We start from the raw sequence: 18,799 nt of genomic DNA on the forward strand, positions 1-18,799 counted from the left end.
GAAAGTATAATATTATGTACACTTAGTTTGAGATAAATCGAGGAAATAAACACTATCGTTACCCACCAAAGGTTAACGATTGTAATATTCTTAGTAACCAGCTAGTACCCACAATAAATACTCAAAGTACCTACACATTTAATGTCAAGAGATTATTTCGCTGAAAAGTATCTGCTAGTGAGTAACTCCAATAAACTATGTACCCTATAATAAAATTATTCAAAAAAAAAAAATGTTAAACCGGTAAAATAAAAACTATAAAAACTATAAGTAGCATATTATGTATTATGCATATTGGTTTAACTTTAACGTTTACTTTTAAAAATAATTACTTAAGCAACAGAGTCGTTTTAAAATAAATTGAAACCCTTAGGATAGGTATACAATTTTTTAAATATTATGTATAATTGCCTCGTCAATCGTTTCATCCATCAAATGCAAATAAATTATTTTAATTTACTATAATGATGGAATTCATGTTCTTAACAGCAGCTTATCGTAGTATTTAATATATTTTTGTTATTTTACGTACAACTTGAGATATCTTACATTAAAATTGTTTGAAGTTCCGTATTATAAAATAGTATAATAAATGCATAATAATATGTATTTAAATAGTAATATAGATAATATACAATCTAGCTTTGTGACCCGACTTTTCTTGAGAAAACATGAACAATAATTAATATAAAATACATCGCTCTACGTATTTCTGTTTGAGTACCTTCCTCTGGTCATGGGCAAGTTGGTGTCGGTGTCTCTCGCTATGGGCGTAGATCCAACAGTGATGAGATACCCACCTGAGCCTGGTACATTTCAACAGTTGTACAATGAGATTTTATTTGTATGTTTAATGTACGGACGACAGATATAGGTTAACCCTTAAGTTATACAATTGCTTCGTTTGTAGAATTCGTACTTCACAGAAGTAAAATGTGACGTAGGTATGAAAAAATTATCAATGCTTTAAGTTGAAACCGATTTTTTAACAAAAAATATTTTCTAATTTTTGTATAATATCTTAAGCAATTATATTACTTACGTTGCACGTTTTAAGTCTTACGATGGCTATTATTGTAATCCACGATGATATTATATTATATTATGCGTGGGTACATTCCTACATAACGTATTTTTATTTTTATTTGACATACCTCTTATTCTGAAATTATATACCAAGTACCTACACTTATGAAAATAAAAAAAACCTTAATAATATATTCACTTATATTTTCAAAGTAATATTTAAAAAGTGGATCTAAGAATTAGAGAGTGGAGTATCATTATTAGTTCAAAATCAATGAAATAACGAATCTAATTCCCATTTTCGAGATATTTCATAAATAAATATGCATTGAACTATAGCAATAGTGTACCTACATGTAGAATACATATTATAATTTATAACGAGGTACTGCGACAGTTGCTAATATTATAATATTATATACTAAGTACGGTTCGTAATATATGAAAAAATAATTTAAAAATATAAAAATATAAACATTTAATGAAAACAGTTTTCAATAATTTATTAAAATTTTCAATTAAGATCATAATTAAAGAAAATTTCGAGTTCATACTGATACTAATATTGGTATAACAATTCAATATGATATTATAATTGTATAATTAATTTATGTATCTAGATTAAAACTGCTTTCGAGAAGATATGCTAAAAGCCGGTTCGAAGAGGACAGGACTCGAACAGAGATCGGTCGAAACTCGTCAGGTTTTGCCGCTGAACAGATGACCATCGACAGCGAAGACTCTTTCCAAGTAGACAATGGGTCACCACCAATTCCTTCGTCACCGACTGGTCTTCCAGGGTCACCTACTTGCGACGACGAATCGTCGCCCACCAAGTCTAAACAGCATTTTACGTTCCCCACAGTCAACGAAACAGACGAACCTAATGATGGAACCAAAAGGTATGAAAAATAATCGTTTTGAATGGTCTTTGATATTATGCTAAGAATTATTACACTAGTTTCATAAAAATATTATTTATTAATTATCTCCAAAATGTTATAATGGTAAAAAAATATAAAATATTAATACCTATTATAATACTCACCAGTCGGAAGTCACCGTCAACTTTTACCTCTTATTGTTATCGTAATCTCGGTTTTTTAGTTTTCTCTTATCTTAAATTTGTACTTCTAGAAATTCAAAATATAAACAAACGCGAAATAAATTTTTTTTTAATATTTATTTTAAGCCTTAAAATTCGGCTGTTCCTCGTATATGGGCGGAGGATAGTTGCCATATAGTAATATTAATAGTTGTTGGGTGAAATCAAAATCCTCAAATCTGTATTAATTCCATTAAATCTCAGGATAAAAATATAATTAATATTAATAACTACAGTAATATAAAATTATTCAACAACTTTTTTGTTGACTTTATAATTGATCCATAATCGGCATAATCTATCTATAGGTATTACGTTCTACCTACTTAACTTATAATTTCACAAAAATTTGATTTATTTTTCTATTTACTTCACCATACCATATTATAATAAATGTATAATCATTTGAATTCCGTTTACGTCATTATAATTTACAAACGAATTTATTTTCTATTTATAATTTAGTCGACAAGATTACTTTTTGTATACAGAAATATCCGTACTTTTAAGAATTTACGTATTTAAGTCTAATTATATTTTAAATTATATTTATTCTAATTAATACTCGTAATTAGTATGGAATTTACGCATAAGATATTTTGCATTCAACACTGAAACACATCAGTGAATATTTCCTAAGGGAGATTATTAATTAATATAATATGAACTTTTGGTTGTAAATTGTAATATATTATTAAATTCAGTAACATGATTAACGTCACTAACGTGCAATATATTGTAGACGTCTTGTAGTTATTTACTTATTTCGATAACAAGACGCATCTAGAATATTATGAAACTTAATTAATTCGGAAAACATCAGGATTAAAAATAATTCACTTTGTAGTCCTTGATAATAATATCTATTATAATCAGGGTGTTTGTTAAATAATAAATAGACATTTCGCATATTCCATTTGCTAATCCGTTCATTAATTTATCATTATTTACACTTATTGGCTTCCTCGTTAAGTTTAAAAGTAATTGTCGATTTTGGGTAATTAATTTCAACATCCATTATTTATCTTATTTTGAAGCAGCTTAATTTATACTGGTCACAATCAATATGACAATATTTACAACGTTTAACTAATAATAATGAAAATAATTTTACTAACATCCATAAAGATAAAAAAATATATACAAATGTAATTTAATTTGTTTATACTTAATTATTGAATTTAATTTATACAAAAATATTAAAAGGAATATGAGAAGTACCTTATTTATGAATTTATGGCCTCAGTAAGTTGTAAATTGAACTTTGAAAAATTGATAAAAAATACATTTTATTATTATGCTTTGTATATTATTTGAATAATAAAAATATAAATATCATGTCAATGGTAGTCAGATCATAATAAAATTTAAAAGACACTCATATTTTTAGTGGAAAAGTACCTAAGATGATATGATTTTTAATGATTTTTATAATTCCGCATTTTATTTTTCTCAATAATAATATATTTATATATGAAACCAATAAAAACATATCACTTAAATACATGGTATAGATTTTAATATTAAAAGTTATGATCAATAAAATTGTATTTTAGGTAGGTTAACTTAATAATGTTTTATTTCTATTACCTTCCTAATTACCTAATAACCACTAAAGTTTAGTTTCAGCTGTTGAGGTGCTATTCTATTTTTCGTACGAACAATTTGGTACATAATAATCAGTGCATAATAATATCATCAAGCGCTCGTTGCAAATTTTCATTAATTACGATTATAATTTATAATAGTTTTTGTGTGTACGATCAAAAACTATAAATAAAAATCTCATTGTATTAAAATTATAGTTATCATAATTAATATTAATACATATTAGTCGTTAAGAAACGTGTATAACCCACCACACTATAGTATGTTTCGTAACGTTTTTTAAGTACCTATCGGACGCGAATAGTAATTTATTAAAAGTGATATTATACAACGTGTAAATTAATTTGATATAGCTACGAAGGTACCTACAGCACGAATGTTGTTCGCGGATATCACTAGATTAATTACTACTGTAAAATTACGATATGTCAAAATTAATGGTTACTAATGATAGTATAATACACTATGTACGCGTATAAAAGATTTTGCTATTCATTAATAACGGTATTAAAATCAAATTACTAAATTATGTGTATTGATATAGAAATTTATTATATTTTCAATTATTATTAAACGAGAACGAATTTATTTTGTTTGAGTTATTACGCCAAACAATTAATCGTTGTAATTTTTTTGTTTCATTGAAATATTTGGGAAAATTGATTCGTTTGTCTGATGTATTAATAATTACTCATAACTATAAAATAATACAATTATATTTTTTTTTTTAAAAGAAACAATATTTTGCATTTATTCGTGATCTCAATACTACCTGCACTTTATATTTGCAATTCAATATTTCAGTCTCAAACGATTGTTTTATCAGAATTAGACGTTAATCATTATAAAATCCGTCATCAAACAACGAAATATCGTAATAACGGACGTGCCATTATTCAATACAGCCGTAGCAGCTGTCGTTTAAATGCGCCTTTTATCGAACGCGTCAATGCGCAGAGAGTAAGTGTACGCACTCGGTGGTCTTTTTTTCTTGTATTTTTTGGATTTCGTCCGACCAGGTCATATTATTATGTGGCCAGTCATGTTGGCTTTGGACCACTCGTGTGCGCGTTATAACAGATGTTCCCCCACTAAACAATTTTTTTTTCCCATTTTACAAATTGCATTCGAATAAAAGCACAGCCCGAGCGTACCACGGCGTCGTGGATCACTATACTTATGATATACGTCTGTCGCGTATAACCAACAACAGGAAATAATTTTTAGTTAACAGAAACGATAAACACTAATAATATATCATAAGCTATATTTTATACTACCTACCATATCCTTATACTTCTACGATTTACGGTGTTGTCGAATAAATCGTTGACGAATGATCGCCACGGGCCTTTGCGTGGTTTCCAGGAGACCGTCGACGGTGTACAGCCGGACGCCAAACTGGAACAACAAGGAGCGGAAGAACTCGGCAGTGCTGCTGGACGCGTTGGTCATCAACAAGAGCCAATCTGCCGCAGTGGTCATGTCGGACACCGGACAAGTGGCCACGATTGTTGTCCAACAGCCGTCGTTGTCGGCCAACTCACCGGAACAGGGGCACGAAGGGTGTCAGACGGCACCCGTCGAACTGCCGATCGACTTCAACCGGTGGCCCGACTTCGCCAACAGCATAAGTTCGCAACAGTATCACGACTTTCAGATGAAGTGAGTGGCGCCAATACATTATTCTGTGTCGCATGCGACATATCGTATTAGGCAATAGGAACTGGTTATAGGTTTTGCGATCCGATACGTCGGAATTTTCGTCAGTCGAAAAAAAATGAGCTTATAAAGGGTAGACGTGTAGATCGCGCCCAACAAATGAATCGTATCAATCGTTAGGTACTGTGGCCGACAACACACAATCATTTAAAATTATTATGAGGTTTAATTTATTTGTTTTCGGGTGACAGTAAATTCTTACATAATATCATATCGGATGCCAACTCGCATAATTCAAGTTTATATCCCGAATAAACCATATTTCATACAACCCATCAGAGTTCTATTTGCCACACTGTTTTCATTACTTGAAAATTATTGCATTTACAATCACTCGTTAAGACTGAGACGTATAATTATTGAGGGAGGTAGTTGACTTTGAGCAAATGTGGATACTTTGTTAAATAATAAATAATTATATATTATTATTATTTTGAAACGCAAAGTATTGGCTTTAATTGTTAATACGTATGATATCATTATATTTATGATAATACCTACAGGAAACCACGTATAAAATCGTCCATATATTATGGGATTAAGGTTAGGAGGTACGAAATTAAATATGTATTTGGAGCGACAAGCACTGGGTTATTAGACGACCGGAATTATATTTCATACCGGTTGACTATTTTCATATCATACATAATATTATTATCCGTCTAGCATATTATCGAGGGACGAAAATTTTATTTGAAATTGATATCGACTGACTGTTTTGAGTTTCATGTCGAGGAAACGGTATATTTTATGAATAATACATCATAAAAACAGGAATAATAATATAATAAATAATAAACCTCGATTGTATGTCTTTTAAAGAGTGTCCTTTTTATTCGATAAACATTGTTTTATGCTAAATTAAAGTGAAAACAAATTTCCTTACTATAATTTATATTATAGTTGTATATAAATAATGAATTATTTATAAAACTTATAATTTATTTGTTAAGATTTTCAAATATCATTAAACATCTGTCACACTTTTTTCATTATAACATCACTATTATAATATTGAAATAAACAACACGAGATTTCACTTCTCCAAGATTACGATGTATTCACTCAATTTGCTATTTTGAAGTAAACGTATCACCACCCTCTCCCCACTCCTCAATGAATCCATCCAAGCAAACAAAATTGTAAATAAAACAATACATCTAATTTTAATGTTTCTTGATATTAACGTTAAGTAAATATGCCTGTTCTGATATTAACTTCAACTAACTCAAAGCGAAACAATTTGTCGACTCATGCCACGAGTTTTCACTTGTTATATTTATTAAAGTTACAGAAAATGGTATTTTATTTAAAAGAATGTTTCACTAAAAGAATTACCATAAAAGATAATGTCGTAATCCTAATTGAATTCGACGACAGTGATTTTGGTTTGTTAAAATCGCTACAGAGTAAAAGATTTATTGATAATACTATAATAGCACAAATATGAATTTACTGTTAAGCTTTTAGCTTATAATAGAAAATTGTAAGCTTATACAATTTAATGATTGGTAATATAAATCACTTTGAATATCTGTTGTAATTTTTTATTCTATTAAATTAATTTAGAACACTGCAATATATATATTTAAAACCTAAATCTTAACTTAAGAACGATTTTTTCGCTGCTAGTTAATACATCTCTATGTTTAAGAAATGTGATAGAGTTCAAAGTTGAAAAACTAAATAAAAACCTTTTGACCATTTCACTGAATTGTTCCTTCATTTCCACTTTTTATTATCGTTTGAGACTGTGAAAGTTATTGTTGCTCATTAAAGTGTGTAAAGTTTATTGGTTTTAAAAACTCATACTGAGACGTATTAAATTGCAAGACTTCATTTTATCAAAAACTTTTATTCGTGTTTTCGTATTTTATATCTTATTTTTACAGAATCGCTTGCATTGTTTCAAGTAAAAATAAAAATATTTAATACTTGTGACACATAATACTAATGTAGCATAACGATATCTCATAATATTATGAACTTTATTTAGATATATACATGCGAATTATAATGCTATGTTCCAAACAAATCTCCCTAATTTTAATCTTATGTTAAAGGTAGTAAAACTTTAATTTGCACATTCCATGTGTGGTATATTTTTCATGAACATTTCGAATAAGATGAGAATATTGTTTATTTTGTATTTATTTATTTTATAATTAACTAATTTATTAAAACTGTAATGTGTTTGAATATTTTATTATAAATTCAAATAGGTAAGTACTTTATAAAAAATATTAGTTTGTTATTTATGTAATCGAAAATATTAGAGAAAAATCAAATTTGATTGCACTGATTTTTTTTTTGATTTTATTTGATATAGGTAGGTATAATTAATATAGATATATTTTTTTTTTTTTGCAACCGCCAAAATTTGTCGATAAAATCTACCTCTTTTCTGGCCAATATAGATTTTAAGCTTTGTATTATATTTATAGTGCACAAGGTATATAATAAAACTTCTACATCAGTCAGCATTGAACTTTAACCATGTGCAACTTAAATTATCAATTTTAGTAGAAATATAATTTCTAAGTGACGGTGATGGCCTAACCGTTGAGTAATTGATTCGTAATGTAAAATGCTGTACTTGATATTTGCATACCAATAGTTATAAATAAGCAAATCATTGATTTTTGAATACTGGTTTTTTAACTAAACTAAAACAAATATAATCGGTAACGACGTGTAGGATATAAAATATTAGTTATAGGCTATTATTTTATGATTTTATGAAATTAATTTTAATTTTTAACACAATGGTGTTCAATTTTAATATTAGAAATTGGGTTGACGGCCCGTCAAAATTATTTTACCAAAAAGTTAAAATATACGCTTTAAAAACATTGTTAGTGTCTTTTTGAAAAATGTTTATAAACTAAATGTGCCTTTAAAAGGATGTTCTCCTCATAAAACTTTCAGCTAAATGAACCCAAGAAGTTTGGAAACTTCAAAATTATTTTTGCACTAACGTAGTTAGATATTCAAACTTATGTTAGGATAATTACAAATCAAAATTAAAACCTCGGTGTTCTTAAATTATACTAACTGATATTTATTTAAAGTACTGATAATTCAGGTATTGAATACGATTTGTACACTTGTTGGGTATATTGTATACATTTTTTTGAAATCAATTAAATAATCGATTAAATACACTTATCAAATTTCACATTATATTATAATTCAAATATCTTAAGATTTAGTGCTACAACTATGCTTGATAATATTTTTCAACTAGTATAAATTATTCTCGTTTATCATGACTTAGTTTCAAAAACCAATAATTTGCGTATGTACTTACTATATATTGTGAGCTCAAAGTAATTTTCAATCTACATACTATACAATATATTTTATGAGATTTTTTAAGCATTCTCTTAACCAAAAAGAAAGTACTAGTTAAAACAAAAATTCGCACTAAGAAAAAAGAAGGTTATGTACGCCAATTGTTGCGTTATTTGTATCCTTAAGTCAGCGGATCTCTAAAAGTGAACTCACAAAAAAAAATTCAAATTATAGGTACATACCTACCTATTTGTTTTATAAAACAAAATTAATCTAATAAATATTATACTAATACTGTACTATTGCGATCAAAATAAATATAATATATGTACCATACACTTTCCTGCAATTATAAAACGGGATTAATTTTCACTTAAAATATCATTTATATATACCTACCCATGTTATAGGAATTGTTATTGACGAAAATATACAAGCTTCTCGGGGAGTTGACGTGCGTTTATTTATTCATTTTTTTATTTTTAGAAAAACATCAGCTTTGTCATGAACTGTAGTTTTTTATAATGTAATTTTTTTTCCATCACACTAAACTGTCCATTCATTTAACCTTTAGCGAAGAAAAAAGGGAATCATTAATCAAGCTTTTTTATGGCCACCGCCCTTAAAAGGACGAAAGACTCGCTTTACCCTGATGTAAAATGAAGGGTTTACACATAACCTATATTTACAAGTTTCCATGTCAAATTTAATAATAGCATCATTTTAGATGTGTGCATCTACTTATTCTACTTTTCATTTTTTTTTTTTATGCTGTGTGCATTTTACGATGTGACTTTGCAAAATTGAAACTACGGCTAAGAGCAATGAACTGTTTGGTTTTAATGATATATCCTGTGCTGCGTAATGATTTACGACTTGGCAAAAAATACGAAATGCCTATAACATTTTTAATGACGGCATTAGCAAATTTCTTCACAAACACGGGTTTAAAAGTCTCGTATAATTATTTATTTAGTACAATATTAAACCAATATATTTTATTAACTAATTATATAGGAGGCTATAATATTGATTGCCAAGGGATTTTTGCATATTGTCAATATCTTCCAGAAGTGACATAATTTCACAAGACGTATTGTTTTCTCAATTTGCCATTATATTGTATGATATTTGTACGTATCTCTATCTATTTTTAAATACGCATAGTGCAGTCTTAATCTTTACTGATGACTTATTATTTGTCTATCTCAAATGTTCTTGATTTTCATGTAAGTTTCCATAACATATAATATCATATATTTAATGAATTTTAATATAAATAATACTAATAATAGTGTAGGTACCTACCCTTTGTATATGCAATATGCATACAATAATCTTGGGTTTCTACATTATTTTATTAATGACATATTTTACTATGAAATACTTACCTATATTTTTAAATTCTTAGTGCTGTAAACAATTTTTAATTATTTATATGATTTATTATATAATATATTGTGGTAGGTAGAGATGCCACTTACTGTATGTCTGTATACATTAATATTTTTACGGTAACGTGAGAACCATAAGTTTTATTATAAATGTAAATTACATTATTCTAATTTATAATAATGTAATATAATAGAACGATATTATGATGTTAGACTTAATAATGTTTGACAATTATTTTTAGTCCATCGATGATAAAAGTCTTTATGAACTCATCAAGAGAATCACGTTTCAATGGTTTTATTTCTTGGTGAATTCGCGTATTTCACAATCTTATATTATAATACTATTGTGACTATATTTCGACGAAAATTTTTTCAATAAAAAGACCAACATCTTTTAGAAAGACGTCTATTCACATTTTATATTACTGAGAATATATTTTATAATACAATAACCCACATAAAAAAAACACTGGCATACAGTTGTATAATAATCATGGATGATGAAAACCAACAATACCTGATAACTAAACACTGTACCTACCTATACACAATAATATAATATTTTTCAGCATATTCTTATAATAACGACTAGAATTTTATGTAAATATAACTCAATTATAAGCACAAAGTAGATAGGTATCATGTAGTTTATTTTATTTTACGTTTTATGATATAAAAGTTAAATACTATGAAACCGGCCATAAATTACAAGAGGTAGGTATAGGTACTAAGGAAAAAATATAATATCTGTTTGGTTTGTGTTTTAATATATTATCAATATTTTTTCTTAAATCATCATAAAAAGTGAATAAATAAACAGATATAATATAGTCATTACTTAATTTTTTTTTCTTCGGTTTAAATATGTTACCGCGAATGTCGGAAATTGCGGTTATGTAGGTAAGCGATGTCAGTTATGGTGTTATGGTGGTACTAGACATTGTTGGTAAATCGGTCTATATTTCCGTAAGTGACTGATAAGTTTAGACAATGTCATAAATTAACGGTACATCCTAATGTGATAAACGATAATCGATTTATTGAACTTGAAACTGAATATTACTTTTAGTAATTTTACCTCTATTTTGAGTAAGGGGGATGGGGGTCGTTGTCGAATAATTCAAAAAATTGTTTTTGTAAACAAACTGATACCTAACGATAGTTTCAAAAACTGTCATACAAATACATTTATTTAATTCCCAATTTTAGATTCTGAGCGAAGCGATGAATGTATTGATTCTACAATGATGTGTGTTTTTTTTTTTATTTTTTTTTTTTTATTTTTGTGTCTGTCATCAACTTTTAGGACAGTAAAAGTGCTTGGATTTTCTTCAATAGTAACTTTTCTGATAGGAAAGTGAATCTAGTTGGTACTTTGGGGGGTCAAAAGTAAAAATTTCCCAGTATTTTTCACAAGCGACGTGAAAAACAAAAGAAAAATTAAGGAAAAACGGGAATTTTTACGCAAAATCTGTTTTCGAGAAAATCGATTTTGGTTTTTGGTGTAACTCTAAAACAAATGACCGTAGGGACATGAAATTTTGACTGAATGTTTATATTAGCATTTTCTATACACCATAAAATGTTGAAAATATTTTGACTCTTTTTGAGCTGTTTACGGACATTGTTAGTTTTCAATTTTTTTAGTTTTTTTTTCTATAAATATCAATAAAATTTTATTTGTTGGGTAAAAAAGCGTGAAAATTTAATATAAGCCTCCTGATATATCGTTCTAATAGCAGTTGAAAAATATTAAAAATACATAGGCACAATTTTTTTTTATAAGCATTTAAAGTTCAAATTTTGACAACATTTATCAAATTTATAATTTATTAATTATTTTGTGGTTAAAAATGTATAAAATGTTTAACTTTTATGGCTAAAGATTGAAAATTTAAAACAAGGCTCCGAGTAAATAGGTTATATATAAAATACTTTATTCACAATAATATCATCAAATATACTTGGTAAAATCATAGGCTGACTGACCGTTTTCGCTCAGAATCGTTTTTCTTATACAATGATATTATATCATTGAATTCAAATTTAACACTATCCATTACAGTGACCCACTTGTAACCTACTGTACAGCAGAGCGACATCCACTTATCCACCTTTTTTTTTTTTTTAATTTAAATGGTAAGTTGTGACATGTTACGTTTCAACATTTTTTACAGTTTGCCACATGCAAATAAATAAAACAATATATTTTCATAAGAATAGTAAATAGTAATAGTAATAGTAATAACTAATAAATATAAATTATGATAATATAATAGTTATACACTTTTGTCGATTTAAGTATTCTTTGGTGATTTAAGTAATATTTTAGTAAATAAATTAAACATTACCCACTTTAAATATTTAGTTTAGTAATTGTATGTATCGTCTAAGCAATATCTAGTCATAATTAGGTTGTATTAGGTTATAGGTATCTGAAACCTACTAATTCCCGATATAATAATATGCATAGAAATGAACATAGTAAAATACTAAAATATATGAACATCATTGGCTCACATAATAATTAAATATATCTGAACTGAGTAACAATTTTGTTAGGTAACATAAGTGAAAGAAGTAAAATCAAATAAAAATAAATATAAATATGATAATAATTATGAAAAACTAGAATAATTAGTCAAAATCTAACACGTATTATTTTTTAATTGACTAAATTTTAAAATAAACGTAAAACAAAACCAAAACTCTGAGCTACGAGTACCTACATTAACATTAACGTTACTTTTACTTATAATATTAAAATTACATTATATTTTATTCAGTATGACATTTCCTCAAAAAATACTAAAAAAAATCAACTATAACCGTATTCTTTCATACATAGTTAAATTTTTTATATCACTATCCTATTTGATTTCATTTCTATATTTTACATTTTTTACTAGATTACCTCTTGGCTCTTATAAATATTTAATGAAAATAAAATCTACACAAAATAAAAATATGACATCATCCATCATGGTTAAACTGATATTATTGTCAATGCCACTTAAAATATTAAAGATACCTCATATTATTAAGTTAAAGTTGAATTTAATTTAAATGCTTTAGAAACATAATAAAATAAAATTGAATATTCGTGTTTGGAGGTGGTTAGTTTTTAAAAATATGACTGTGAGGCGGATACAATTATACGAATTGAACTTTCCAAATGTATCTTTCTATGGAGTATTCTTTACCTTTTCATAGAACAATAATTTTAATGGATAGAGTAATGGAAAATCATTTCAGAATTGAGTTCACTATGTAGACTGTGGTGAGCCTTTGAAAACCACACTGCTATTTCCTCATTTGAAATTGGTATAATAAAACAGTAAAAGCCCCCTTTCTCACAATAATTATTACCTTCATCGGGTGGGTTGCAATTGTTGCAAATTCGTTTTATGGATCATAAATAGCGACCTTTGTAAAAGGCTATATAGAATAATTTTTCTTATTATTGAGAGTTTTGTGATGCTAACAGTGTACATTTCAATTTTTTTTGTAGCTATAACGTAATTAGTAAAAATAATGATTTTGATAAATTTGAATTCACAAATCACAAATAATATTGGATAAAATTTCCAATAAAAAAAATCCAAGTATCTCTTAAGTTTATAAAATGTATTTAACTAAATATGATAGTTAATCTAGTTATTAATTGACAGTAATTTTAATATTTTATTCTAATAATGCACACACAGTTTTAATATTATATTATGCAACGACTATGTGTGTGGCGGGAGGAGTGTGTAAATATTATAAATAATTTATAATTATTCTGTTTAATCTCGGACCAATGATTTATATCATATAAACATATAATATAATATAATATAGTGGCAGGAAGTCTTAATATTTGTATTATTGTTATTGGGATAAGATTACACCAATTACATTTTACTGAATAATACACCTAGAATCTTAAACTATTTGAAGCATTAATATTATATTATATTATATTATCGTATACCCATTTTATAATACTATATCAGTTGATTCATTTTGATTGTTTTGTATAGAATACAATATTTTTTTTTTTTTTTTACAATATTTTTATGTATTTTATGATATGCACACTTACTAAAAATAAGACATCAAAGTGACATATTACAACACAGTCCACCCGAATATATTAAAAACGTCAGTTTCTAAGCAAAAAAATAAATAAATACCAATTTTCGAACAAATGACGAACACCTTTGACAGCTTTATAAATATTATATTATTCTCAATAAATAAATTTTGGATAGTTCACTGAGACACTTTCCTTTATTATTACTTTACGTGTGAACGTCATTGGGTGCACTCGTCAACATACAAAAAGCCAAAATATTCATGGCGACAGAGGTTTTATAACATAATACGATAAGTTTGAATGAACACGTCAACGCCTCCCTTTTTCAAGTCTGCACGCGTTAAGTTAATGGGTACAGTATACATTAAATCGGTGAGACTCAGTAAATGAACTGAGACCTATTAACTCAGCCTTGAGTAACTAACGCCCGTAAAATATATGTGGCACGAAAAAAACTATTTGGAAGTAAATTTATGTGTGTTATAGAAACCATCGAAGTATATATTATAGAAAAAAGCGTAGCGATATTAATATATTATTGTTTTGTAATTTAATAAAAAAAAAACTTTAATAATATAGAACTACCTATGATTTTCAATATTTTAAATTCTAGTATAAGGTCAGTAATATTATTATAAATAGGTGCGCTTTATAATTATTTATATAGATTTTATTTTTATTTTTAATCAAGGAAATGTATGTACCTATAATATCATAATATTATACACATACGTCGTATACAATAAACATATCGGATCAATAAATTTACATTTTACAGTCAAGAAAGACTTGAACCCACCCACCCACTGACCATCAGTGACACTTCAAGCCTTTATTATAATAGTTTCCTAAAAAAAAAAAATTATCTAATAGCCTAATAGTCAACTGCTCTAAGATGTATTGGGTAAATGAATAAAGTATGACATAATCTATTTTTTACATTAATGACTCTTCAATACCTTTGGATGCCTCTCTACATAGTGTATAAATTTGTACTCAACAGATGTGTCAATGGATGATTTATTGTTATCTACAAACGACATTATTGTACAATATTGTAAAAATATAATATAGCGTATTTCCTCGGGACAAAATATTCCTTACGAAAAATCATTCAAAGTTTATCGTATTGGATACTTCACTGTGTATAATAAAACGGCTGAAAAGAAATTTTATTGGTTATTCAATATTTTGGAGGTTTTTCTTCCCTATTTGGCGTTTTCGCGACTGCTCGATATTCCCACGGGATTGTGTTGTCAATAAGAAAGAGCGACAGGGTCATTGCAACATTTCTAAAGCTATAATCGAACCGAATATAGATCCAGTATATTATCACTTCAAAATAGTTGAGAAAAATGAAACGGAATAGTTTTTCTAACAGATATAATATTTATGTTTGGTGAAAAATTAAATTGAGTTATCAAACGTAAAATAAAATAATACCAAATACGAAATTTGTTATAAACACGTAATGCAGTGTATATTATACCCTGATAGTATAATATAATAACATGGACTAACATGGACTGTTGGTTAAAATGAAATAAAAATATATTTTACGTAATTATTGTAATACACTAGAACTCCAGTTTAACGCTTGAAAAATACCATCACATTTATATACTTGTATTTACCTTTTATCATTACTGTTAGTTTAAATTTCATACTTTGAAATAATAAAATCATGAATGTTTGAGTAAATGTTAATAATGGCATTACCTATATTATTTACTGGTTTTTTTTTTTTTTGTTTTTTTAAATGTTTACAGAATTAATGTACTAAAATAAATACGAAGTACTTAAATTTATACCTAAATAATATGTTACGTTAAAAACATGGGGTGATTAAAAAAAAACATAATAATATTATTTTATATTACCATAGTAAAATACAAAAACACAATTTTTTTTTTCAACACTGTGGTTTGAAAACATGTGTAGGTAATGTCATGTATACCTATTACCAGTATTACCTAGTAAATCAACTCTCTATTGATCTACAACTTACTTTTGACAGATTTTTAGATAACAACATATCTTTAAAATATGTATTCAGTCAATTACTCGGTGGTGTATCGTTTAACTTATCATCTATACAAGTAATATATTAGTAAAAGATTATAGAACCTATTTTTGGATTCTTACAACGATGCGATAAAGCCTAATGGATTTCCAATGACGATGGGTGTATATTTTTATTTCTCAGTAACCTCGTTTTAGAGTATTAGTACTTTAAAAGTGCTCTGTGCCATGTAGAAAATTGATCGGAAATTAGATTTAAATTGTATTTTGTCCGTGTCAAAATTGCTAACTTCTATTACTATTTATGAGAAAATCACAAAATCGAATGAAAAAAAGCCGAATGTACGGTAAAATCAAACAATGTACCTATATCGAATTGAGCTCCAATCAGTATATTTTTAAGATGTAAACTTAATGCAATATTGGAGTTTAAAAAAATACTACATATCAATACATTCACGAAAATAATAACGTTTTATAAATCGAAATTTAGATGATATAATATATACGACGAAGATGTTGTACTACCGAAATAGTATAGAAACTGAGTATTGAACGTCTAAAAGTCTCGTTCTAGGCGTTTAATTGTAATACAATTAAAATTGTCTTTAAATTTTCAACCTAAAACGTCAATATACATTTTATTCATAAATACATTGGGTAATTTTCGTACATCTTTACACATATAAATAGATTACTAATATTTATAGATATATGAATGTATGGTAATTTATAACAATTATTAGGCACATAAATTATACATTATTACAGTCATTATATTTAACGATCAACTTACGATAACTAATATTATTGATTAGGTAGCTGGTTTATTAAACTTATTTTATTAATGGGTTTTGAATTACAACGAACTAACAAAAGTCATTTGAGGAGAAATCGTTATCTTACGTTTGAAAATGTCGTCAACATTTGAACTTCAACCGCTCATGAAAAAAATAATGCGGCTTTACGCTCAACTTTTTGACAGTAGACAAACTTATTAGAAATCTTGTATTAAATATTGTTCAAATATTTGGTGTTTAAATTAAAAATTTAAACGATGAGAAGTCTATATTGTATCTTTAGCGTGTACCTACAGTTGCATCGATTGATTCTAATTTAGTTCCATGTGCTTAAATCATTTTAATTGTATCTCATAGGTATGGGAGTCCACATCATAGCCGATCTCAGAGTGTTCGGACGCCTGGCAGCAAAAGCACGGTACAATTGCAATTGGGACCCAACGGCATACCCAAAAACCGTTCCAACCAACTTACCTTACCACAGCAGAGGTCTAGAGTGGCAAGTATGCCAAATACTGGTGTTGAAGAGGAATATTATCGAATCCGACAGTTTTCAATCTCTGGCAAAGGGATCATCAACCGAGGAGATTCGCTAAAAAGTCGGAGATCAAAATCCAACAACAGTGTTGCATCCAGCAACTCTAGGTAAAATAAATTGAATCAAAAGTAAACTAAACCACAATATTGTCGATATACAGGGATAGATCGGCTAATGGGGACATGGGGATTTCCCCAAGCTGTCGGTAGCCTCAAGGCCAAGATTCACTACGTTTGTAGTTTTTTATTATGAATGGCATTAAAAAATTCAAGTTTAGTCCGTAAAAAATGTACTCCGTGACTGGACTTGGTGAAGGAAAATTAATTTTCCAAATATTGTTTTTTACAACGTGATAAATAGTATTTCTCCTAAGTCTGGGAAAGAATGTCTGCGTGAAATAATAGTTTTTATGGTTAGCGAGCGAAGCTTTGCATGTTGTGTAATTTTACAATTTCCATATGTGGTGCCATCCAAACATTTTACCAATTATAAAAATGTGTCTATTTGCTTCTGGCTATGAACATATTTTATTTAGGTAGTCAGTGCAAATTTATATTAACCTTAATACGTCATTTATTTCTTGAAAAATGTAAGTAGATACTATGTTTTAAATAAATTAATTTAAAAACTATTATTTAGTTTGAGTATGCTAACGCATTATAATAATAATGTGTGCTGAAATAGTATGCTTTTCTGAGATCAGTTTATACAGCAAGCACATTTTTACACACGTTTCAGAAAACAGACTGCTGTTTTATATGGGTCACATTTGTCTTGATTTCTTCAAACACTTAGTTTATTACATTTACAATTTTTAAGTCATCACTTTTTTATCTTCCTATTTTTCACCCATCACTCCCAACTATATTAGGTCAGTCACCCTTAGCCAACATCTCCATTATATGGCTCTCTCCCAAATATCTTTTTTAGTCATTTAAGTTTTCAAATAAAATTGAAACAGCCTTTTTACTTATATAATTATAATATGTATTTTATAAGTATGTTAAAATGTTTTAAATACAACTTAATATATACAACTATAAACGAATACTCTTCATTGTATTATATACATTTTGGCTGGCCAATTAAAAATATAATTAATGTTATGAGTATTGTGTAGCTATATAAAGTGTACATATGATTTAAAATAGTTATCAAACAACAATTTTCTGACTTCTATCAATGTCGCATTGCTGACAATATTCA

The 18,799-nt window shown here is 27.5% G+C and overlaps 1 protein-coding gene across 1 annotated transcript in view; it reads left to right on the forward strand.

The window, feature by feature from the left end:
* Positions 1 to 18,799, forward strand: part of LOC132942367 (myb-like protein O) — a 226,106-nt gene that overhangs the window by 162,086 nt on the left and 45,221 nt on the right. The window contains exons 5-7 of the mRNA XM_061010683.1: positions 1,647 to 1,928; positions 5,108 to 5,404; positions 17,413 to 17,700. Of these exons, the coding sequence (XP_060866666.1) occupies positions 1,647 to 1,928; positions 5,108 to 5,404; positions 17,413 to 17,700 (867 nt within the window). The remainder of the gene's footprint in view (positions 1 to 1,646; positions 1,929 to 5,107; positions 5,405 to 17,412; positions 17,701 to 18,799) is intronic.

Source organism: Metopolophium dirhodum, chromosome 4 (assembly GCF_019925205.1).
Source record: "Metopolophium dirhodum isolate CAU chromosome 4, ASM1992520v1, whole genome shotgun sequence".
NCBI classification, from domain to species: domain Eukaryota; kingdom Metazoa; phylum Arthropoda; class Insecta; order Hemiptera; family Aphididae; genus Metopolophium; species Metopolophium dirhodum.